The following is a 23015-nucleotide window of genomic DNA, read 5'->3' on the forward strand; positions in this document are numbered from 1 at the left end:
ACAGCAGCAAAGTTATGTAAGGAAGAGAAAAGGAAATAAAGAAGTACAAAATAAAATGATGCTATCACATTCTCCTGATATCGCAGGTGTGTTAGACACAGATTTATCCTAATGAAATGTGTGTAAATGTCTTCAATATTGAAGCTATTTCTAGGCAAAATCTTCATGTGGTGGAAATTCAGCTCACTTCCTCCATGAAACGTCTCCAGTTAGTCCGCCATGCCGCTGCTCATGTATTGTTCGTTGTTGTGTGAATGAGAGTTTTGTGTGGTCATTTTTGAAATACAGAGGAAATGATCAATGCAGGATAAGACTCACAAGATGGGGAGAAATAAGAGATTTTGTGCAAAGGAGCCTCCTTTTATTCACTCCAAACATCATCATTTGATCCCACTAAAACAAGGATTTTGTCTGACGAACGGATAAATAGATGGGAATAAAAGAAGGCAGAAACAATGTATCTTTGAGTTCAGCTTTTAACAAGTCCCTTTATGAAAAAAAGTTCTCCTCAAATTGAATCCCGTGTGACACGTCAGAGCCCTCAGTTGCAAAAACACACAAAGGTACCAACATGGAATATTGTGCTTTGTCAAAACAGCTTTTTCCTATCTGATAAGAGATTATTTTTTACTGTCTCGGAAATTCAGTATGTGAGTCAAAGTGTGTATGCGTTTTTTTGTGTGTGTGCGAGTGAGTACGTGAGTGCGAGTTCCGCGAGAGGGATTAGCTGCAGTGTGTGTCCACTAGTGATTAGCTTGGTCAGTGGGGCTGTTGTGCATTCACACTACCCATTAGCATATTAATGCTCTCTTGCTCTTGATCCCCCCCACCCGCCTCCCACCCTGCGACCCCTTCGCCCCCTTTCCCCAACCCCCACCACGAGCACCCCTTTGCCCTTGCTTTTTCTCCATCTAGCCATAGTTGCCACACTGACTTGTCGCGTCGCCCACTTCCTGTTTTAAAAATCTCACCCAACCCGATCATTTTTCCTCTGGAACGTTCCGTCCTCTTGCGCGACCTTTTCATCCTGTCACAAAAACACACGGAGGCAAATGAACAAATGCGAGCAGAGACGGTCAACAGCCAGCAACAACACGTGCAGCGGTGACTGAGCACATCATGGTGGGTCCAAGATGGAAGCCAAGAGGTTGACCTCATGTGGAAGGCCCTCATCCCCCAGATGGGACCTCCTTGACTTTGGGGAAACTTGGTCAAGGAGATCCGACACGTCAAATCTACGAGCTCTCCGAGAACTCATTTCTACCGACGTGCTTTTGATGTGACGTTCGCCTTGTTGTCCATTTTTGGGCCAAGATCAACCGTGCTGGACTCCGTCCACTTTGTTGGGCTCTCGTACGATCAAGTGTTTGTTGTCATTTTGTTGGATGAAGGCTCCGCTTGGTATTTTGAAAGGTCTTCTAAGTTGGACATGGCTCCGAGATGACAGGACCACATGAATTCTTTTGCTGTCCTTCCCTCGTCGCCAGGGAGGGGCCAGAGGCGTGATGTCCATCCACAACTCCTGGTTTCACCAAAGCAGAGGCAAGAATTGCGTTTGGACAATCAGCACCGGACCCCCCCAGTCCTTGGTTCTCGGCCGGTGGTCGGCACGGCTCGTCCCGAAGCGTCGCTTTGATGGTGACCTCTGACCTTTGTTGGATATGAAGGCAGAAGTTTGAGGGGGATGGGGAAAGGTGAGAAGAAAAGATCCCAACTCATTCTCTGTGTGGCTGACACCATGATGAAGAGAGGGGTCACCGTGGGGCAGGCCGGGCCTTGGCGGGACGCCCCCGTGAGCTGCCGCAAGAGACCGAGTGCATGTCAAAAGGGACAAAAGCCTGCCATGATAACTCAGCACATCGACATGAGCCCGTCAAAAGCAGCGCAAGTGAAGTTGGGGGGTGGCTGGGGGGGGGGGTGGTTGCCTTAAATATTAAAAGAAACTAAAAAAATTCCAGTCTGATCCGAAGCGCTAACATTTTCTGTTGGCGTTTTCTCCATTCGGGCCTATTGAAGGCAGCCCCATGTGCCGTTTCCACCATTGAGGTGCAGAGCAGCGTGGCCACAATGGAAGCCAGAACTCACCCCCCTCGCCCGAGCCCCCCAACGCCTCACTGAGATGTTTCTCTTGCTCTCAATTCCAACGCCGCTAAGCATGCAAACTTTGCCGGAAAGTTTCCCCGACGTGGAAGGCCCGAAAGCCTGAACTCATCGGCCGTGTCCCCTCCGGAGGCCAAACCTCAGCCACCCCTGCCCCAAACACTCATCCAGGTGAAACGGCGGGCCACGAATTACCTGCAAAAGCGCGTCTCAGCCCTATCGGGAGACCCTCTTGTCCCTTGGTCCTCCTTCGCCCCCCCTCCCCTCCCACGCCGGTCCGGCTCCTCCATCCTTCGCCTTGGACGCCGGCGCCACCTCTGGTCCCGCGTCCTTCTTCCTCTCCTTCTTCAATCCTATGCGTCCGGACCCCCACCTGCCCTCGGCCACCCCCACCTCTGCCTTTACAATTGGGCGGCGGTTTTTCCCCGCCCTCGCCGGCTCTCTTTCTCACTCGCCCTTTCAGTGGGTCGCCCGTCTCCGCCTCGCTTTCCCGCCCGCTCGCTAGCTCACTCCCTCTCCTCATTTCATGCGGCGCTGGGGTTACCTAAGAGACTGGACCTCAATGGAGAAAATCTCCTTTGGCACAATGAAGAGGGTGAGAGAGGGGGGATGGCTGGACCGGGGGAGGGGGGTGGCGTTGGGCTTTGGGTGGAGGCGGTGGTCGTCGGGAAAAGTAGTGGGATGCAAAGATTGGGAGGAAATAGTGCGGTTTTTTTGCCCCGTAGAAGCTGAAGACCAGGTTTCATCTTGTGACAGCCATTTTAGGAAGAACCTCCTGGGCCGTGCACCTCCATTTGTTGATTGTTTCAGAGTTTGCAACCCCCCACACCCCCCATATTGGAGGATGTGAGAAAACAGTAGGGAGAGAATTAATGAACGGCACACGCAAGTTAGCGCTCTCCCACACGTGACTAATCCAAGCTTTACCTACAGAGGCGTTCAAAAGTCTACATCCCCCCATTGAAAAATAGGAGGTCGACTCTAAATGACGACAAGTGTCAGTCATATTGTGTTAAAAAAACATTCAAATTTGACTTGACTCTGGTTGCTTGAATGTTTTTTTTTTAAGGGGGGGTCACTTGTAACTTATAATAATTATAAATTTAATTTCTAAGCGCCTTTCAAAACTCTCAAGGTCACTTTACAGTCACAGGATAAGTTTTTTTCTGTGGGTGAGCAGTGGCAGCCACACGCGCCAGCGTTCACTCAACAGCTAGCTAATAAATAGTTAGCTAGCTAGCTAATAGCAAACAAATACTTAGCTATCTATCTAATAAATAGTTAGCCAGCTACCTAATAGCTAGCCAATAAATAGTTCATTAGCCTGTCATGATCTGGTTGGCGACCAACGGGGGGCGCTGTCGGCCCCGCCTGCACCTGCATAGGTGCTGGTCGTCCCGATCAGATTGGCGACAAACGGGGAGCGACGTGAACCCTGCCGGCAGCCTCGCAGGTGCTGGTCGTTTTAATCACTGACACTTAAAAGGACACCCGGCACGACCATCCAGTGTCGGTTCATTGTTTGCTGCATGTTTGCTGCATGCTGTTCATGTGTTTGTTTAACCTTGGCGGACTTTTACTTTTGGTCTTCTTTTGATACTTTGTTGTATTTTTTCCGTTCAGATGATTTTGATGTTTTACATTTTGTTCCTGCTGACCTTTATTTTAATACAATTTGTCAAACAACCTCCTGTTCCCTGCGGCCTGCTTTTTGGGATCCGCACCCGCCATCACCACCTTGCAAACCGTGACATAGCCAGCTAACAGCTAGCTAATAAATAGTTAGGTAATAAATAATGCTACTAATGCTAATAATAATAATAATAATAATAATAATAATAATAATAATAATAATAATAAAAAAATACATTCATGAAAGATGCTAATAATGGTAAAAAAAGACTTGGCTGAGACTTGCATATATGCGATTTGGCCCCAACTCAGGTGTGCCAAAATCTCGCGCGTAACGGCTTCATCAGGCCCCCCCACCCTCACCCTCACTGATCTGAGGTCTGTTTAAATGTGGCACGGGGGGGGGGGGGGGGGGGGGGGCATGGCTTCAGGGAGTGTGGATGGAGGCGTGTGTCTGTAAGTATGCACATGTGTGTGAGATATTGAGTAGGGGGGGGGGGGCGCTCAGGGCAAATTGTCCACGCTCACCCCCCCCCCCCCCCCCCCCCCCCGGCCCTCTCACCTCCACTAGGCTGTGAATGAAGTTATTTCCAGGCTTGCGTCCATCTGTTACCGTGGCAGCAGCAGCGAGCAAGGTGTTGCCATGGCGCGCGGGAGACAAAAGGGCGTGGCGTGGGAACCGGTCCAGGGGTCAGGAGTAAAGGTCAGCAGGTCTCGGGTCACAGGCAGCTGGACAGCACACAAGGAGGAGGAGGCTGAGGGTGAGAAAAGGAGCCCCCCCATCTCCCATTTTAGCCTTTCTTCTCTCAGACGTCTGAGGAGTGGACACCACTGGACGTTAACATTGAACTGATCAAGTGTTGCGCGGGGGCAAAGGAGACCCAGAACATCACTTTGCAAGGTTCCTGTGGGCGCATTTGACAGCCAATTGACGCTTTGTCAAACACGGCAAATGCCGATGTGAAAAATAAACAATGACGTTTGCATTCGTATTTGTCCATTGACGAAAATCTTGTTGGGATCACGTGAGAAGATGGACGTGTCGCACCACAAGTGACACTTCCAATTTCCAATCGCCGACAATTTGGCCATTGACGAGTCACACGTATGCGCCTGTCACAAATTGCCAATTGCAATGATCAATTCTTTCCGTCAATCCCTCCCCTAGTTTCCTTTTTGCAAAGTGATAGGAATAATTAAAATTTCCACATGAGGGAAAGGCGTATCGCCCCGAGTGTGAAAAACACACCCGGGGCCCCTTTTTGGACTTGAATCGCTGTTGGGCGAGATGAATCCGGGCTCGGCGTCCCCACTCGTTGGAGGCCGCGCTAATAGGATTAAAAGCGGGCCGTGTCCAACGCTCCATTTGACACCTTTTGTCCCCCCCCACCACCCCCGCCATGAGACACGGATCACAGCCACGGCGAGCGGGACAAAAAGCCTTTGAACAAATTTAGCTTGTCGCTACAAATGCGTCGCGATGGGAGAATGGCGAGCGGCGAGTTCCGCGGGACATCGAATTAACAGAGATGCTTGACGACTCAATCCGCATTTGGGCGTGGGGGGGGGGGGGGGGGGAAATGAGGGTGGGGGGGCAACAAATGGTCTCACATGCAGGAGCTTGATGAGATAGTGAACAATCAATTCCTTTTTTGGGAAACCCAACTGACCTCCTCGTTACGACCATATGACTCCGAAAAGGTTCACTCGAAAAAGGCCAAAAACAACCCCCGCCCCCCAAAAAATGGACTTCGGTATGATTAATAAAAAAAATCAAATTGGGCCAAGATCATCCACAACTAAATGACTCCATAAGCTTCAATGAGAGGAGTCTGTTTTTTTCAGAGGATGCCTGTGAGCATTTAGCTTGTAGTCGACTCTTTCATCTAGAACTGCTTCATGTCACAAAGAGGGTACAGCTAGTGCTGAAGAATGAATGACTCTGTGTCTTTGTGTTGACATATTTATTTTGTTTTTTTTTACTTCCAGATGGCGCCGCGAGAGTGGCTGCCTTTCCAGCAGCCCCTGTATTTTGTGTTTCTACTTCTTTGTTTCCGTTCCTCTTCCTGTTATAACTTTGTTGCTGTGAAATGTCAATTTCTCCACTGTGAGACGCATAAAGGTACAACCAATCCAATTGCCGTGTTGTCTTTTGATGTTAGCTCACGGTGTCATGGAGATCCATCGCTCAGTCGCAGGTGACTTTTGGCATGAAGCGGCTCCTCACACTTTTTGGTGGTTCTCGCGGCGTGCAAAGGGGGCCGTGGAGAGCACAGAGTGTCACGATTTGCAAGGTGGTGATGGCGGTTGTGGATCCCAAAAAGCAGGCAGGAGGGAGCAGCAGGTTGTATTTGAGAAATTGTATTAAAATAAAGTCAACAGGTACAAAATCGAAAACATCCAAAATCATTCAAACAGAAAAATACAAAGTATCAAATAAAAACCAAAAGTAAAAATCTGCCAAGATGAAACAAACGCATGCACAGCATACACTGCATACACAATGCACAATGCATAAAATTGCATACATTGCATACAATGACCCGACGCCGAATGGTCGTGCCGGGAGTCCTTTTGACTGCCACTGATCGGAACGACCAGCGCCTGTGCAGGTGCAGGCGGGGCCGACAGCGTCACGTGTTGGTCGCCAACCAGATCATGACAGTACCCCCCCCCCCTCAAGGGACTGCTTCCAGAAGTCCCAACAGTATCCCAAAAGGTCCAACTCGCCAGGGAACAATGGTGGAGACAGCAACCGTTGCCTCTCCAGCATATGATAGGCGGCGGCGATCCCTCTTGCACGTTCACGTGTCGACGCATGGCTCAACGCGAACGTCGCACCGCCAGGCGCACAGTGGCACCCTGAACGGCCGTATGGGAACAGGTCTCGGCCGGACGTTGATGTGGGCGTGAACTGCCCGGCACCGGGAAAACGAGACCAGTCCTTAGCAGCTGCGGGATCCAGCGGTGAGTGGGGTCTGGGATTGACATGGATGCGGACGTTACGGCTCATCGAGTGACGCATTACAAACTCGTCGAGGCGTGGCCAAAGGCGTGGTCGGGTCATTGTATGCAGTGTATGCATTGTATGCATTACATCTGTGTAAGCTCTCAGTCGTATGCATTGTGCATTGTGTATGCATTGTATGCTGTGCATGTGTTTGTTTCATCTTGGCAGACTTTTAGTCTTGGTTTTTCTTTGATACTTTGTATTTTTCTGTTCAGATGATTTTGATGTTTTAGATTTCGTTCCTGTTGACATTATTTTCATACAATTTCTCAAATACAACCTGCTGCTCCCTCCTGCCTGCTTTTTGGGGTCCACAACTGCCATGACCACCTTGCAAACCATTCGGTCTCATTTTCACCTTGTGCCTGGCAGTGTAACGTCGACGTTGAGCCATGCGTCGTCGCGTGATTGTGTGAGATAGGGTCGCACTCACGCCCACGACAAGCCGTGCCGCGTCCACGCCCACATCAGGCCGAGACCTCTTTCCAGGTGGCCGTCCAGGGTGACACTGGGTGTCTGGCAGTGCACGCCCACGTCCACGTCAGTCCGAGACCCCACTCACCGCTGGATCCCGCAGCTGCCAAGGACCAGTCTTGTTTCCCCTGTGCCAGGCAGTGCATGTCCATGTCGAGCCGATGCCGTGTGTGAAAAGGGTCACACTCACGTCCACGACAAGCGGTGCCGCTTGCAGGTCCACGTCCGGTCGAGACCCGTTCCCATACGGCCGTCCGGGGTGCCACTCTGTGCCTGGCAGTGCAACATCACGTCGAGCCATGCGTTGTCACGTGATTGTGCGAGAAGGGTCGCACACACGTCCACGACGATCCGTGCCGCATCTTCGTCCACGTCAGGCTGAATCCCGTTCCCATCAGGCCGGCGCCCATTATATGCTGGAGAGGCAATGGTTGCCGTCTCCACCGATCGTTCCCTGGCGAGTTGGACCTTTTAGGAGACTGTTGGGACTTCTGGAAGCAGTCCCGTGAAGAGGGGGTACTGTCATGATCTGGTTGGCGACCAATGGGTGGCGCTGTCGGCCCCGCCTGCACCTGCACAGGTGCTGGTCATCTCGATCAGTGGCAGATTGCCACGTTCGGATTGACGACCAGCGGGTAGCGCTCTCTGCCCTGCCTGCAGCCTCGCAGGTGCTGGTCGTTCCAATCAGTGGCAGTCAAAAGGACTCCCGGCACGACCATTCGGCGTCGGGTCATTCTATGCATTGTGTATGCATTGTGCATTGTGTATGCATTGTATGCTGTGCATGTGTTTGTTTCATCTTGGCAGACTTTTACTCTTGGTTTTTCCTTTGATACTTTGTTCAAATGATTTTAACGTTTTAGATTTTGTTCCTGTTGACTTTATTTTAATACAATTTCTCAAATACAACCTGCTGCTCCCTCCTGCCTGCTTTTTGGGATCCACAACTGCCATCACCACCTTGCAAACCGTGACATAGAGAATCTCTGTGTGAACTCCCATGGTCTGAGTGGGACGCCGGGACGCCGCCGAGAATGTTAATAGTCTGGCTAAAACCCAAACGCCACCTGTTGCGTCAAAGTCGCGCTGGAGTGTGGGGCGGAAATTCGAAGTATGGCCGACGGTCAGCACACTTGCGAAACCCAAAATTTGCATACGGTTCTATTTCTACTTCCCCTCTTGAAAATGGATATATTTCTTGAAATATTTTGATGATATTTCACATGAACATTTGAAATTCTTGAGATGAATCAAAACATTTGTTTTCATGAGCAATTAAAAAAAACAAAAGCATAGAAATTTGCATTTTACCTAATTTCTGTCTTTCATCGAAGGGGATTAACATGTTCATTTTGAATCCTCAAAAGAGCATCAGAACAATTAATCAATACATGCGAATGGTTTGATCCCCGTTGAGTCCTCGATTACCTTGAAGTCCGCTCAAATCCCATCTCTGGGGCGGGGTCAGGTATTGTCGCCGGGGGCGAAAGTGCGCCGGGAGCTAAACCCCACCCCTGCCGCTCCCCCCACGGGGTCGTGGGCCTCTGCCCTCGCGGGGGCCGGTCGAATGGGGGGAAGCAGCGAGCTATCGGCAGATTTGGGTGGGGTGCACATGCTTGATATGCAGATGCCTGATGGAATTGTGCGCTGGTGAATTGGTTGCCCCTCCTATTTGCATGAGGACAATCGCCGGCGGCGCTTTGGGGGTCAGCGCCGACCCCAGGACCAAATGAGCAGCCGGCTGCAGACGCCCCACCGGGACGTGTGAACTTGAAGTCGACTTTCGGCAACAACAAACGTTATTGATTGAGCGCAATGGCAGCCAGTCTGTCTGGGAGCGCGGCGGACATCTGTCCTTCCTCAAAAACATCAAAGGTCAAAGGCCAAAACAACATTTCACTTCAGGACAACCGCATAACAATTACCTAGATATATAGAAATATATATCGATCTAATCTATTTTAAAAAGATAGATAGATCTATCTATCTATCTATCTATCTATCTATCTATCTATCTATCTATCTATCTATCTATCTATCTATCTATCTATCTATCTATCTATCTATCTATCTATCTATCTATCTATCTATCTATCTATCTATCTATCTATCTATCTGTTGTTCAATCTGTCTATCTATCTATCTATGTATCTATCTATCTATCTATCTATCTATCTATCTATCTATCTATCTATCTATCTATCTATCTATCTCTCTCTCTCTCTCTCTCTCTCTCTCTCTGTCTCTCTCTCTATCTATCTATCCATCGATCCATCTATCCATCTATCCATCTTTGTTTGTTTTTTAAATAAGCAATTTGAAATGAGCACAAATGTGTAACTGACAGAATATCAAGTCAACAAATACATTCTAATGACCTCATATCCAGTGTTTTTTTTGTAACATAAATATTCAGATATTGTATCTTTGTATCCTACTTAAATTAGAATCAGAAAACCTTTATTTGTTCCACAATTGGGAAATTTAAAAAAACTGTACATGGTGCAAGTATCAAGAAAGGCATATTGATATATGTAGCTGTATTGCATCAGCCCATATTTACAAGTGTCCAGTTTTTTTTCACATGTGATCATTGAGAATTGCAAAGCCTGACAGCAGTTGGTAGGAACAAGCGGTGGTCCTCTCCTTCTTGCAGCGCGGGTGTCATAGTCTCTGGCTGAAGGAGCTACCCAGTCCTGTCAGGGTGGGCAGGAGGGTGTGGGAGGGGCTGTCCATCATAGCTTTTAGTTTAGCTAGCATCCGTCTGTTGCCCACCTCCTCCAGCGAGAGGAGAGTCCAGCGAGGAGCCCTGGACAGAACTGGCCCTCTTGACAAGGCGCTCCAGTCCTTTCCTGTCCCCGGTGGTGAAGCTGCCTGACCAGCATACAATTCTATAGTGGATGGCTGAAGCCACCACCGAGTCATACAAAGTCTTTAGGAGTGACCCCTTAACCTCAATTATGATGACTGTATCAATCAATCAATCAATCAATCAATCAATCAATCAATCAATCAATCAATCAATCAATCAATCAATCAATCAATCAATCAATCAATCGATCATCGATCAATCAATCACTTCTGTATGTGCACAGACAAAATACTCTTACTGGCCACCAGTAAATGCCTGAAATAGAATCAAGAAGGTGCAACACGGATCACGAATCTCATTTCGGATTGTCACCTTTGACCTTTCTTTTCCAAAACCTGCACGAAGCGACGGCGCCCATCACGACGTGCACCAAAGAAAATGTCCCAATAAGGGCAGTCGCAAAAGTCGTTGCAGAGTCCATTTTTGATTGGGGCTCTTCCGTGAATCACCGGCGTCCACTGTATTGATATGTGATACTGCTCCCTGGCGGCCACATTCCACACACCAGAACAAGGCACATTGAAGACCAAGTTTCATAATAAAAGACAATTTACTGTACTGTATATGGTAGTTGATCATTGAGCTTTGATGAAAAATACAATAAAATCAAATAAAAATGGCCCATTTCAAATTGGTTGAGCAAACAGGATTTATTTTTAAAATTAATTTGGCTAATTAAACGATTGATTTATTGTACAAAAATTTTCATAGATATGTATCTGGTTTAGTCATGCAGGAAGTGACGAGTAACAGTACATCCGTTTATGATTACAACTAAATAAAAAAAGGGAAGTGCAAAGGGAAATGAAAAAGCTTGAAACTAATATCACAGTATTCTACTCCTGGTCAAAAAATGTAACAACACAAAAAAATGTAACAACATACAAGTAATAAAAAATAATATGTGGATGATGATATATATATATATATATATATATATATATATATATATATATATAGGCATATATAGGCACGTGAGACAATCCAACACATAGCTGCAGGGTGTAAGATGCTGGCAGGGAAAGCCTACATAATGGTTATGGACCGCCATAACCAGGTGGCTGGCATAGTCTACCGAAACATTTGTGCGGAGTATGGACTGGAAACCCCAAGGTCAAAATGGGAAACACCTCCCAAGGTGGTGGAGAATGACAGAGCAAAGATCCTGTGGGACTTCCAGATACAGACCGACAAGATGGTAATGGCCAACCAACCAGATATCGTGCTCACAGATAAAGGGCAAAGGAAAGCCGTCGTCGTGGATGTAGCGGTCCCGAGTGATGGAAACATCAGAAAGAAGGAACATGAGAAAATCGAGAAATACCAAGGGCTCAGAGAGGAGCTGGAGAGAGCCTGGAAGGTAAAGGTGACAGTCGTGCCTGTAGTGGTCGGAGCACTCGGGGCAGTGACCCCCAAACTCGAAGAGTGGTTGCAACAGATCCCGGGAACAACATCGGACATCTCGGTCCAGAAAAGCGCAATGCTGGGAACAGCACGGATACTGCGCCGAACCCTCAAGCTTCCTGGCCTCTGGTAGAGGACCCGAGCTGAAAATGGGGGACAGACACCACCCATGGTGGGTGAGACGAGGATATTATATATATATATATATATATATATATATATATATATATATATATATATATATATATATATATATATATATATATATATATATATATATATATATATATATATATATATATACACAGTAAAGTCTCGTTATATCGATATCGGATATATCGATAGTCCCGGTTATATCGATACTATTTCTATACACGCACGGAGAAAATTACATGCAAACAGGGTCGGATATATCGATAGTCCCGCTTATATCGATATTTTTTCGGACTCCCTTGAATATCGATATAACGAGACTTTACTGTATGTGCAAGGCCTTCTCTGTTGGCCTAACATAATCAGACATCATAATCATAATTATAATAAAAGTCAATTTCATTAAAAAAGTATATTTTCTAAATATATATATAATTATTCTACATACTGTTTTCTTGATGTTATATTATATCCATTTGGTTATGCTCCTTTCAGTGTTGTAGTTTTAGGTCAGAGTTTTTAATCCAATCAGAATTCAGCTACTTTGTGTCGCCAGGCTGTATGAAATCTGACCGACGCCTTCAGAATCAACAGTGAGGGCGTCTGTGCGCTGTACATGAACGGGCACATGTAGTTGATACAGTTGCAATAGCCAATCAGATCACGAGTTGGCACAGTAAGGCCAGCTAGAGGGCCTCGCGTTGAACATGACGTACGCGTCCTGTGATTGGATACTCACTTTACCTCAGCCCTCAGGGGATGCAGCGCTATGCAAATCAACTAAGCTGACAACAGATCAGACCCGGACTGTAGCAGAAAAACCAAGTATATCTACACACTTTTTTAACCCACAATGGCTGAAGGAGAGGACAACTCGCTGTCGCATGTAGGTAAGCCTATTCTCAAGAACAAATGAAAAAGAGTTGTTTACTTTTATTTTCAACAAATAGTTCGTTTTGTGAACGTCTTGTTGTTTTTCTTATATTAAACTGACATTTTGTAATTTAGCGTAAAATCTTGTTATAGATTGCATATTCTTGGTGGACTTCATAAAACTTTGTGGACAAATTATTTTAAATTTCCTTTTATTTTTAAGTGTTTGCAGTATCACGTATAGTGACAAGTTCTAATTGCTGATGCAGATTTATTGATGTGTAATTGCTCCGGAAAATAGCCTGTGTTGTAGACGATTAAGGTGATGCCACGCCCAGTACTGCGTGCGTGTGCTTTTGTAAATGATATCTCCAGCCGTTGTGTCATAAATTATGGTATTACGAGGGATATTTGTTCAAGTCGGACGAAGCAGGACTTCACTGAAGGCCTCGGTATGAAATGCACGGACCGCCACTGTATATACAGTAAAGTCTCGTTATATCGATATCGGATATATCGATAGTCCCGGTTATATCGATACTATTTCTATGCACGCGCGGAGAAAATTACATGCAAACAGGGTCGGATATATCGATAGTCCCGGTTATATCGATATTTTTTCGGACTCCCTTGAATATCGATATAACGAGACTTTACTGTATATATAAACTGTACTATACAATAAAGTCATTTTAATTACCTTTGTGATGGTCGTGAATGGCTTGATGGAATGGAGTGTCCGGTTTCCTTAGCATTAAACATTTGATGAGGAACATAGGCTTCTTTCACCATCTTGAGGAATGATCCATTGTAGGTGTTTTCTCTGTGATAATTGTATCTAGTTCTTCATCAATTGTGATCTGTTTAGCTGGGTTGATAGCTTTTTGCATCAAGTCTATAGATGACTTGTGCGGGTTATTTGTGGAGCATGATTGATGGGATAATTCCAGTCTACACTGCTTTTGAATTATCAAAGTTGAAAAAAGTCTAAATTTCACTGTTTTCTATCCATTTTCTCATCATTTTACTTGTTTTTTTTCACTTTTGTTTTTTTTTTTTCAAGCTCTGTCCTCTCCCTTTCATGTGTGTGTGTGTGTGTGTGTGTGTGTGTGTGTGTGTGTGTGTGTGTGTGTGTGTGTGCGCGCGTGTGTGTGTGTGTGTGTGTGTGTGTGTGTGTGTGTGTGTGTGTGTGTGTGTGTGTGTGTGTGTGTGTGTGTGTGTGTGTGTGTGTGTGTGTGTGTGTGTGTGTTTTCCCACTCTCTCTCTGCCTGTCTCTTTAATGTTCAACCCCTCCACATTGCTGGGTTCTTGACCAATTACGTGGCTTTAACCAAAGATGCCATTTCGTTTTTTTGGAGAACGGCCTCACTCTCTCTCTGTCTGTGAGCCCATCCCTCACTGTTGCGTTCTTGACCAATCACGTGGCTTTAACCAACGACTGGGGGTGGGGAATAGCGGACGAAAAAAAGTCTGCTGCCATTTTCTTGTTTGGAGAACGGGCTCGTTCACGAACGACACATCACTCATTGTGGCAGCTCCGTGTGTATCCCGAAAAATAGTTCGTATGCCAAGGTAAAATTTTCATAAATGTAACGTTCATAAACCGAAAAGTTCGGGGTTCGTAAACCGAGGTCCCACCCTGTATATATATATATATATATATATATATATATATATATATATATATATATATATATATATATATATATATATACATCGTTATATCGATATTCAAGGGAGTCCGAAAAAATATCGATATAACAGGGACTATCGATATATCCGACCCTGTTTGCATGTAATTTTCTCCGTGCGTGCATAGAAATAGTATCGATATAACCGGGACTATCGATATATCCGATATCGATATAACGAGACTTTACTGTATATATATACACAGTAAAGTCTCGTTATATCGATATCGGTTATATCGATAGTACCGCTTATTACGATATTATTTTCGTTTCCCTTGCACATTTCTAGTCTTTTTATGTATAATTAGTACCGTTTAGTACGATACCCGGTTGTTACGATAATCCGGTTATTACGGTGCTCCTTTTCATCCCCCGCCGGCCATTTTTGTTGTTTACATCGATATATCCGTCGCGCCATTGGTCAACTTGGTCACGTGTCTTGTTACGTGAGCCGCCATCGGTCGCGCCATTGGTCGACTTGGTCACATGAGCCGCCATCGGTCGCGCTATTGGTCGACTTGGCCGTGTGACTTTGTCACGTGACACGCCATCCGTCGCGCCATTGGTCAACTTGGTCACGTGTCTTGATTACGTGTCACGCCATCAGTCGCGCCATTGGTCGACTTGGTCAGGTGACTTGGTTACGTGCCCAGCACTCGTGTAGCAGAGCCATTTTCATTTTCAGACGCCAGCTCGTGTGTAGCAGACGAGATTGAAGTGTTTGTGTTAAAAGGTAAAAATGGGAAGCAGAAGAAGATTGATGACTTTTTTAAATTGTATACATAATACAGTAAGATGTAAGCGTTGCAGTTTCCCTGTTGTGTTATGTACATGCCCACTGTACTGTATATGAATGCAATCGTTTTTTGCAACAATGTTTCTTGTTTTGTCTGCTGAAGCGCGATGATTTTGAAAATTATTAACATTCCATACTGTGTATTAAAGGACAGCCGATGTCACTTTTTATTCAAATGCAAATAAAAATGACTTCACGCCAAGACGTCTTGCATTGCTTGTGAATCCAAACAATGGCTTCAGATTCGGATAATATGCTTTCTTGTTACACATCCAGTTATGAATATGTTTCAAATACACTGTAGTTCTGGAGATTAAAGCATACATGTTTACAATCATTAAAGAATTATATGTGCCATTTTGAGGCAACATTGGAACAAAAAAGGGAGCGAATGGCCAGCTCCGTTTCTTATATGGCGCTTGGCTGCCCTCTTTTGGCGGCTTTTGTTTAATGCAGTTCGGCGCAGGATCGGATATATTGATAGTCCCGGTTATATCGATATTTTTTCGGACTCCCTTGAGTATCGATATAACGAGACTTTACTGTATATATATATATATATATATATATATATATATATATATATATATATATATATATATATATATTGTGATGTCACGAGAGGCTGGGTCCTGGAGGGCAAATACATTCCCCTAATATGGCTTCACCCAGAGACAGTTTTGGCCCCATCTGGTGGAAGGCAGCAATTCAAACCCCACACCTGTGGCTGATCACGGCTTGATTGGCAAGCAAGGCTTTTAAGGTAGAGAGCCTCTGAGTGTGGAAGCTGGACGAGACAAGCGCCATTGCTGTGCGCTGTGGAGAAACTGATTGCTGCATGGAACTCATCGCCAGTTGGGACCATATGGCAGAACACTGGATTTGGACCCTTGCTAAAGGTGGCTAGGCTACCTGAGAAGGACATCAAGAGGGGTGAGGCCTAGAAACACATGGAAAAGAACTCTGTCTTCAGTTTCACCTCAGAAGAGACTTTATTATGATTTAAGTATTGGAAGAGAGACTATTCTTGCCTTTGTTGCTTATGAATTCCCCCTCAAACCTGCCACCCATTGCGCTCCTTGTCCGGTCCCGCTGAGAGCTAGCCTCTCGTGACCTTACAATATATATATTACAAGGAAGGACCTAGTGTGTCAATGCTGTAGTCGCTCCACAGGAAAGGAATGATGCTCGTTTGTGGTCGTGCTTGCGACTGAGGACATCATCCACCGCTCGAGCCAAGGACTTCTCCTAATGTTACGAGCTCTTCTGTGGTAAGTAGGAATGTTTCTTAAACATCTCGTTTGTTGAAAGACACAGCAGTGTTATTAAGAGAATTGTACCGCGCAGGTTTGTTTGGGCGGTGGTGGAGTAATACCTATCGCGGGGTGTTGCAAGTTATGTTTGTGTCGGCGAAGGTTCGAGAATAATAGTCAAATGCGTGTTAAATGAAGTTGTATATGAATTTCAAACGTTATAAGGGTCACCCGACATCGGCCATACAGAGGCTGTAATGCAGATAATATTTTTTCACAACAAAGTATGATTTGTTGTTTGTTCTGTTTTGTTGTGTTTATTTCACCTCTTTATCACAATGTTGTGTTAATGTAAGTATGGAAAGGTGGAAGACGCAGCAGTGAACGACGACTGACTTTGAGCCAAACCTTTGTTTGTGCGCGTGACCACAATCAAGGTGGCGGAAGGTGGAACACTTACTGTGAACTGCCTGGAAGTCTGCAAAATAAAAAGACAAAAGGAGAGTCAACAATGAGTCACAAGATAAGCACTGAGGAGACATTGGCCTCCGCTTTATTCTGTTTATCACGTGAGCGCCCTCAAACTCTACTTTGTTTGGATTAAAAAGGTCTCTAACAACACAAAAGGAACCTCTCCTCTTTCATCTAGAACTGCTTCATGTCACAAAGAGGGTACAGCAAGTGCTGAAGATTGAATGACTCTCTGTGTCTTTGCGGTGTGATATTATTTGTTATTTAGTATTTTTTTTACTACATGATGGCGCCGTGAGAGTGGCTGCCTTTCCAGCAGCTCCTGTATTTTGTTTTTCTACTTCTTTCTTTCCTTTTCTCTTCCTTTCATAACTTTGCTGTGGTGAAAAGTAAATTCCTCCACTGCAAGACGAATAAAGGTACATCCAATCCAAGCCCGTTGTTGTGTTGTGTTGTGACGCTCTTGATATCGTACCCCAGTTGCTTTGGATGGCGTCTTTGTCCAGTCTGATGACCAGCCGGTCAGGGACGCCGTTAAGCTGAAAGACGCACTCGTACTCGTCCCAGTGAGCGGTTGACGCGTTGACGCTCACGCTCATTTGGAAGGTTCCGTCGTGGTTGGGGAGGATCTCTCCGTGCTTCACGTCTTGGTGGAGCTCCTGGCCACCTCTCCTCTAGAAGAGCATGGCCAGCTTGGGGTAGAAACCTGTCGCTTGGCAGCGCACCGGCGACCATGGCGTATTTTGAAGGAGAGCCATCGAGGGAAAGTCTGGGGGAGCGTCGTGCAAACCAACAGTGACGCGTTTCACACAATTGAGTAGCTCTGCGGCCCAGAAAGATCGACTGAAGAGGTCACCGGCTGCCTCACCTTTTCTCTGCAGGACGCTCCCCCCGCAACTCACATAGGTCTTGAGCCACTGCGGGCACCTTTTGAGGTAGTAGCGTTTGTTGTACTTCAGCCTTTCCGTGTCGCTGTCCCAAAGAACCTTGGTGGTGAAGGCCCACGACGAGGGCGCCGTCCACATCAGCGTCTGCAGGTTCAAGGCGATGAAGTCCAGGCCATCGTAGCCGTACTGGTTGTAGCCCACCACCTCGCCGCTCTCCTCGTCCAGATCGCAGCCGTTCATCCGCTGCAAAACGTGGACGCCTGCCGCCCAGGTGAGAGTCCATTTAGAAGAAAAAAAGGCGCGGGAACACAGATGGGATGGGAAGGCAACGCACCTCCTCCGCAGGACTGGTTCAAGCGTCGACTCGAGGCCTCCAGGTGTTTCCTTATGACCCGCCGGTTGCCAGAGCATTTGCTCTTGTACCAGTCCAGTTGGTCGGGGTGATCATCAAGCAGCCGCTTCATCCATTCCTGTTTGTTCTGCGGCGACTGGACGTCGCTGTCCCAGTAGCCCACTTGGACGCCGTCCACCTCGGCGGCCCCCACAAACTCGGGGTACTTTTTAATTCCGGATGTCGCCGTGATGAAGTACTTCAGGGAATGTCTTGCTGCATTTGCCACAAACAAATATCCAATCGCCTGTGCTCAAATGATCACCACACAGTTGCTTTTTCAGAACGAGCTTGTTTTTATATACAGTGATATCTCAGCTTTGGCTCACGTACTTTTCGCCTTACCAACATTAAATACGCGAGAACATAATCTTGGCAGACGAACCAGTTTTTGGCGGACGAACCAAACCACACGGCGCCACGGTGGCTGGCGGATTAGTTTTCGTCACACCCTTTATTTGAGTGCGGACATGGTTTGTTATCGAGTGTAGTACTTTTTCTATTATGGAAAAGACCCTACCACAGGCTAGTGTTAAACCGAAGAGGACACAAAAAAAATGACGGTCGACCAGAAGAAGGAGTTCATCGAAAAACACCGAGGTGTGTGCTTGTGTGACTTAGCGTCCCAGTACCAGTATGCCAAGTCGACCATTGCTACGTGTGGCCTAAGGTTGGTTCTGTGTTGTCCACGCAAAAGAAGAGGTTGAAAAACTTCTGTTGATTTGGTTGAATGAAAAGTAGCTAGCAGGGTATAGTGTGAGGATATTATCGGCGAGAAAGCACGGCAACTTCACTCGAATATCATCAAGAGGCAACTACTTCAACAATGACTTTATTATGCAATACAGTTTATTTCTTTAATTACAACACAATTCCACATTTATTATACATAAAATAAAGTATATTTTGTGTAGTTTTAAGGCTTATTTAGTAGAAAATTATGTTTATGGGGACCTGGGAACGGATTATTATCATTTGTAAAGGACAACCGACGCCTCCGGACACAAAAAAAAAACACACCACAGGCTCATTTTCAGCCCGAGAAGACACAAAATAAAATCACCGTCGCTGAGAAGAAGGAGATAATTGAGGTGTGCGTTTGTATGATTTAGTGGCCGAGTCAACCATTCAGTGCTAAGTCAACCATTGCTACCATTTTCCGAAACAGAGAAGCCATCAAAGGTGTGTCTGTTGCAAAAGGTGTTTCCGTGCTCTCAACGGTCTCGGGCAATCGAAGAAGTTGAAAAACTTCTGTTAATTCAGATTAATGAAAAGCAGCTATCCGGCGACAGCGTGAGTAAAGCTATTTTATGCGAGAAAGCACGGCTAATTCACGCCGATATCGCCATGCGCCAACCTGGAAGTTCGGTGCTTATTGAGGATTTTAAAGCCAACAACGGATGGTTCGAGAACATCTGAGGAGGAGGAGATGGCTGCAGCATCAAGTGAGCTCATATAGGCAATGTTGGCAAAGTGGAATGATGTGCAGGCTTTTACCGAACAGTTCCATCCAGAAAAGACTGTGGCTATGACAATCATCAACATGATGAACGATAATGTGATGCCTCAGCTTCGTAAGACCTTACAAGTCAGAAAGTAACAGGTGTCAATTAAGAGGTTTTTAATCAGCAAAAATGATGAGTCTCCAAAGAAGGAAAGAAGAAAAGCCACACCAGAGGTTAAGTTACCAACAGTCCTTATGGAAGGTGACTCTCCTTCCATAAGCCATCAACGACCATCAAAAAGGTAAAACTTTATTTTACAGCACAGTTTATTTCTTTAATTACAGTCTGTCACATCCTCGTCTACGCCACGTGAAGTGCGAGTTCCACGTCCGCTCTCTGTCTTTTCTGGGGTTCGTCGTGGAGCAGGGGCAGCTCCGGGCCGATCCCTCCAAAACCAAAGCGGGGGTAGAGTGGCCAACCCCGAAGACGCACAAACAACTCCAGCGATTTTTTTGGGGTTTGCCAATTTCTACCACCGCTTTATCCACGGTTATAGTCAGAAGGCACTCCCCCTCACCAACCCCACTTCCAACAAGGTCCCATTCAGGTGGACACCCGACGCAGAAGGGGCGTTTAACCGCCTCCGTCAAGCCTTCTCCAACCCTCCGGTCTTACATCACCCTGACACGGACCTCGCGTTCACGGTCGAGGTTGACGCATCTGAGTCCGGAGTGGGGGCGGTCCTATCCCAGCGCTCCCCGGTCGACCAGAAGCTCTACCCATGCGCCTTCTTCTCCCGCCGGCTCAGACCCGCAGAAGCCAACTATGACGTGGGGAACCGGGAACTGCTGGCGCTCATCCTGGCGCTGCAGGAATGGAGACACTGGCTTGAGAGGGCCAAACACCCCTTCACCGTATTTACAGACCACAAGAACCTGGCCGCCATTCGGTCCGCCAAGAGACTCAACTCGCGGCAGGCCCGATGGGCGCTGTTCCTCACGCGATCCAACTTTACTCTCACCTACTGCCCAGGGTCGCAGAACACCAAGCCTGATGCCCTATCTCGTATCCACGAGCCGGCAGAGAAGTAGGAGGTAATCGCCAACATCCTGCCGGCGCAACACATCCTGGGCGCTGTGCTGTGGGAGGTTGAGAGGAAAGTCCGCGAGGCCCTGGAGGGTAACCCTATCCCCAAGGGCTGCCCGGTGGATCGCCTGTTCGTTCCCCCTGCGCTGCGCATCGAGGTGCTACTCTGGGGACACACCTCCAGCCTGCGCTCGTGGGAAGGCCTCCCACCAACCCCCGGCGGGACTGCTCCAGCCACTACCGGTTCCCTCCCGACCCTGGTCCCATAGCTCCGTCAACTTCGTTACAGGTCTTCCACCGTCCCGTGGCAAGACGGTCATTCTCACCGCTGTGGACCGCTTCTCCAAGTCGGCCCCCTTCATCCCGTTAACCAGGTTGCCGTCCGCCATCGAGACGGCTCAACTCCTGGTTAACCACGTCGTCCGTCTCCACGGGATTCCGGCGGACATCGTGTCGGACCGGGGACCGCAGTTCGTGTCCAAGGTATGGAAACGTTTCTGTCGGTCCCTAGGGGCGTCGGCGAGCCTGTCGTCTGGCTACCATCCCCAGACCAACGGCCAGACGGAGAGAAAGAACCAGGACCTGGAGGCCCGAAGAACGTCAGTGGATTCCCCGTTCCTGGATCTTCGACCCATCTCTCACCCGGGCATTCCATTTGGCTCACCCATCCAAACCGGGTGGGCCGCCAAGAGGCGTCCGTTGGGGGGGGGAGGGGGGGGGGACTGTCACATCCTCGTCGACACCAGAAGCGTACCCCTCCCCTCCTGTCTCTTCCTCCTCTGCTCCTGGAGCGGGCCCCCCCTACCACAGGCTAGTGTTAAACCGAAGAGGACACAAAAAAATGACGGTCGACCAGAAGAAGGAGCTCATCGAAAAAAAACCAACGAGGTGTGTGCTTGTGTGACTTAGCGTCCCAGTACCAGTATGCCAAGTCGACCATTGCTACGTGTGGCCTAAGGGTGGTTCTGTGTTGTCCACGCAAAAGAAGAGGTTGAAAAACTTCTATTGATTTGGTTGAATGAAAAGTAGCTAGCAGGGTACAGTGTGAGGATATTATCGGCGAGAAAGCACGGCAACTTCACTCGGATATCATCAAGAGGCAACTACTTCAACAATGACTTTATTATGCAATACAGTTTATTTCTTTAATTACAACACAATTCCACATTTATTATACATAAAATAAAGTATATTTTGTGTAGTTTTAAGGCTTATTTAGTAGAAAATTATGTTTTATGGGGACCTGGGAACGGATTATTATCATTTGTAAAGGACAACCGACGCCTCCGGACACAAAAAAAAAACACACCACAGGCTCATTTTCAGCCCGAGAAGACACAAAATAAAATCACCGTCGCTGAGAAGAAGGAGATAATTGAGGTGTGCGTTTGTATGATTTAGTGGCCGAGTCAACCATTCAGTGCTAAGTCAACCATTGCTACCATTTTCCGAAACAGAGAAGCCATCAAAGGTGTGTCTGTTGCAAAAGGTGTTTCCGTGCTCTCAACGGTCTCGGGCAATCGAAGAAGTTGAAAAACTTCTGTTAATTCAGATTAATGAAAAGCAGCTATCCGGCGACAGCGTGAGTAAAGCTATTTTATGCGAGAAAGCACGGCTAATTCACGCCGATATCGCCATGCGCCAACCTGGAAGTTCGGTGCTTATTGAGGATTTTAAAGCCAACAACGGATGGTTCGAGAACATCTGAGGAGGAGGAGATGGCTGCAGCATCAAGTGAGCTCATATAGGCAATGTTGGCAAAGTGGAATGATGTGCAGGCTTTTACCGAACAGTTCCATCCAGAAAAGACTGTGGCTATGACAATCATCAACATGATGAACGATAATGTGATGCCTCAGCTTCGTAAGACCTTACAAGTCAGAAAGTAACAGGTGTCAATTAAGAGGTTTTTAATCAGCAAAAATGATGAGTCTCCAAAGAAGGAAAGAAGAAAAGCCACACCAGAGGTTAAGTTACCAACAGTCCTTATGGAAGGTGACTCTCCTTCCATAAGCCATCAACGACCATCAAAAAGGTAAAACTTTATTTTACAGCACAGTTTATTTCTTTAATTACAGTCTGTCACATCCTCGTCTACGCCACGTGAAGTGCGAGTTCCACGTCCGCTCTCTGTCTTTTCTGGGGTTCGTCGTGGAGCAGGGGCAGCTCCGGGCCGATCCCTCCAAAACCAAAGCGGGGGTAGAGTGGCCAACCCCGAAGACGCACAAACAACTCCAGCGATTTTTTTGGGGTTTGCCAATTTCTACCACCGCTTTATCCACGGTTATAGTCAGAAGGCACTCCCCCTCACCAACCCCACTTCCAACAAGGTCCCATTCAGGTGGACACCCGACGCAGAAGGGGCGTTTAACCGCCTCCGTCAAGCCTTCTCCAACCCTCCGGTCTTACATCACCCTGACACGGACCTCGCGTTCACGGTCGAGGTTGACGCATCTGAGTCCGGAGTGGGGGCGGTC

General features: G+C 47.0%; 1 protein-coding gene across 1 annotated transcript; it reads right to left on the reverse strand.

Annotated features, from left to right (window-relative positions):
• Positions 1–16604: 16604 nt before the first annotated feature.
• LOC148882680 (major histocompatibility complex class I-related protein 1-like) lies at positions 16605–19163 on the reverse strand. Its single transcript, XM_088986883.1, is given in 5 exon segments — positions 16605–16736; positions 17038–17498; positions 17598–17876; positions 17951–18146; positions 19152–19163. Coding segments are annotated over 5 exon segments (1080 nt in total).
• Positions 19164–23015: the final 3852 nt, after the last annotated feature.

This window comes from Hippocampus bargibanti, linkage group LG20, assembly GCF_051943395.1.
Source record: "Hippocampus bargibanti isolate YZ-2025 linkage group LG20, ASM5194339v1, whole genome shotgun sequence".
Classification (NCBI taxonomy): domain Eukaryota; kingdom Metazoa; phylum Chordata; class Actinopteri; order Syngnathiformes; family Syngnathidae; genus Hippocampus; species Hippocampus bargibanti.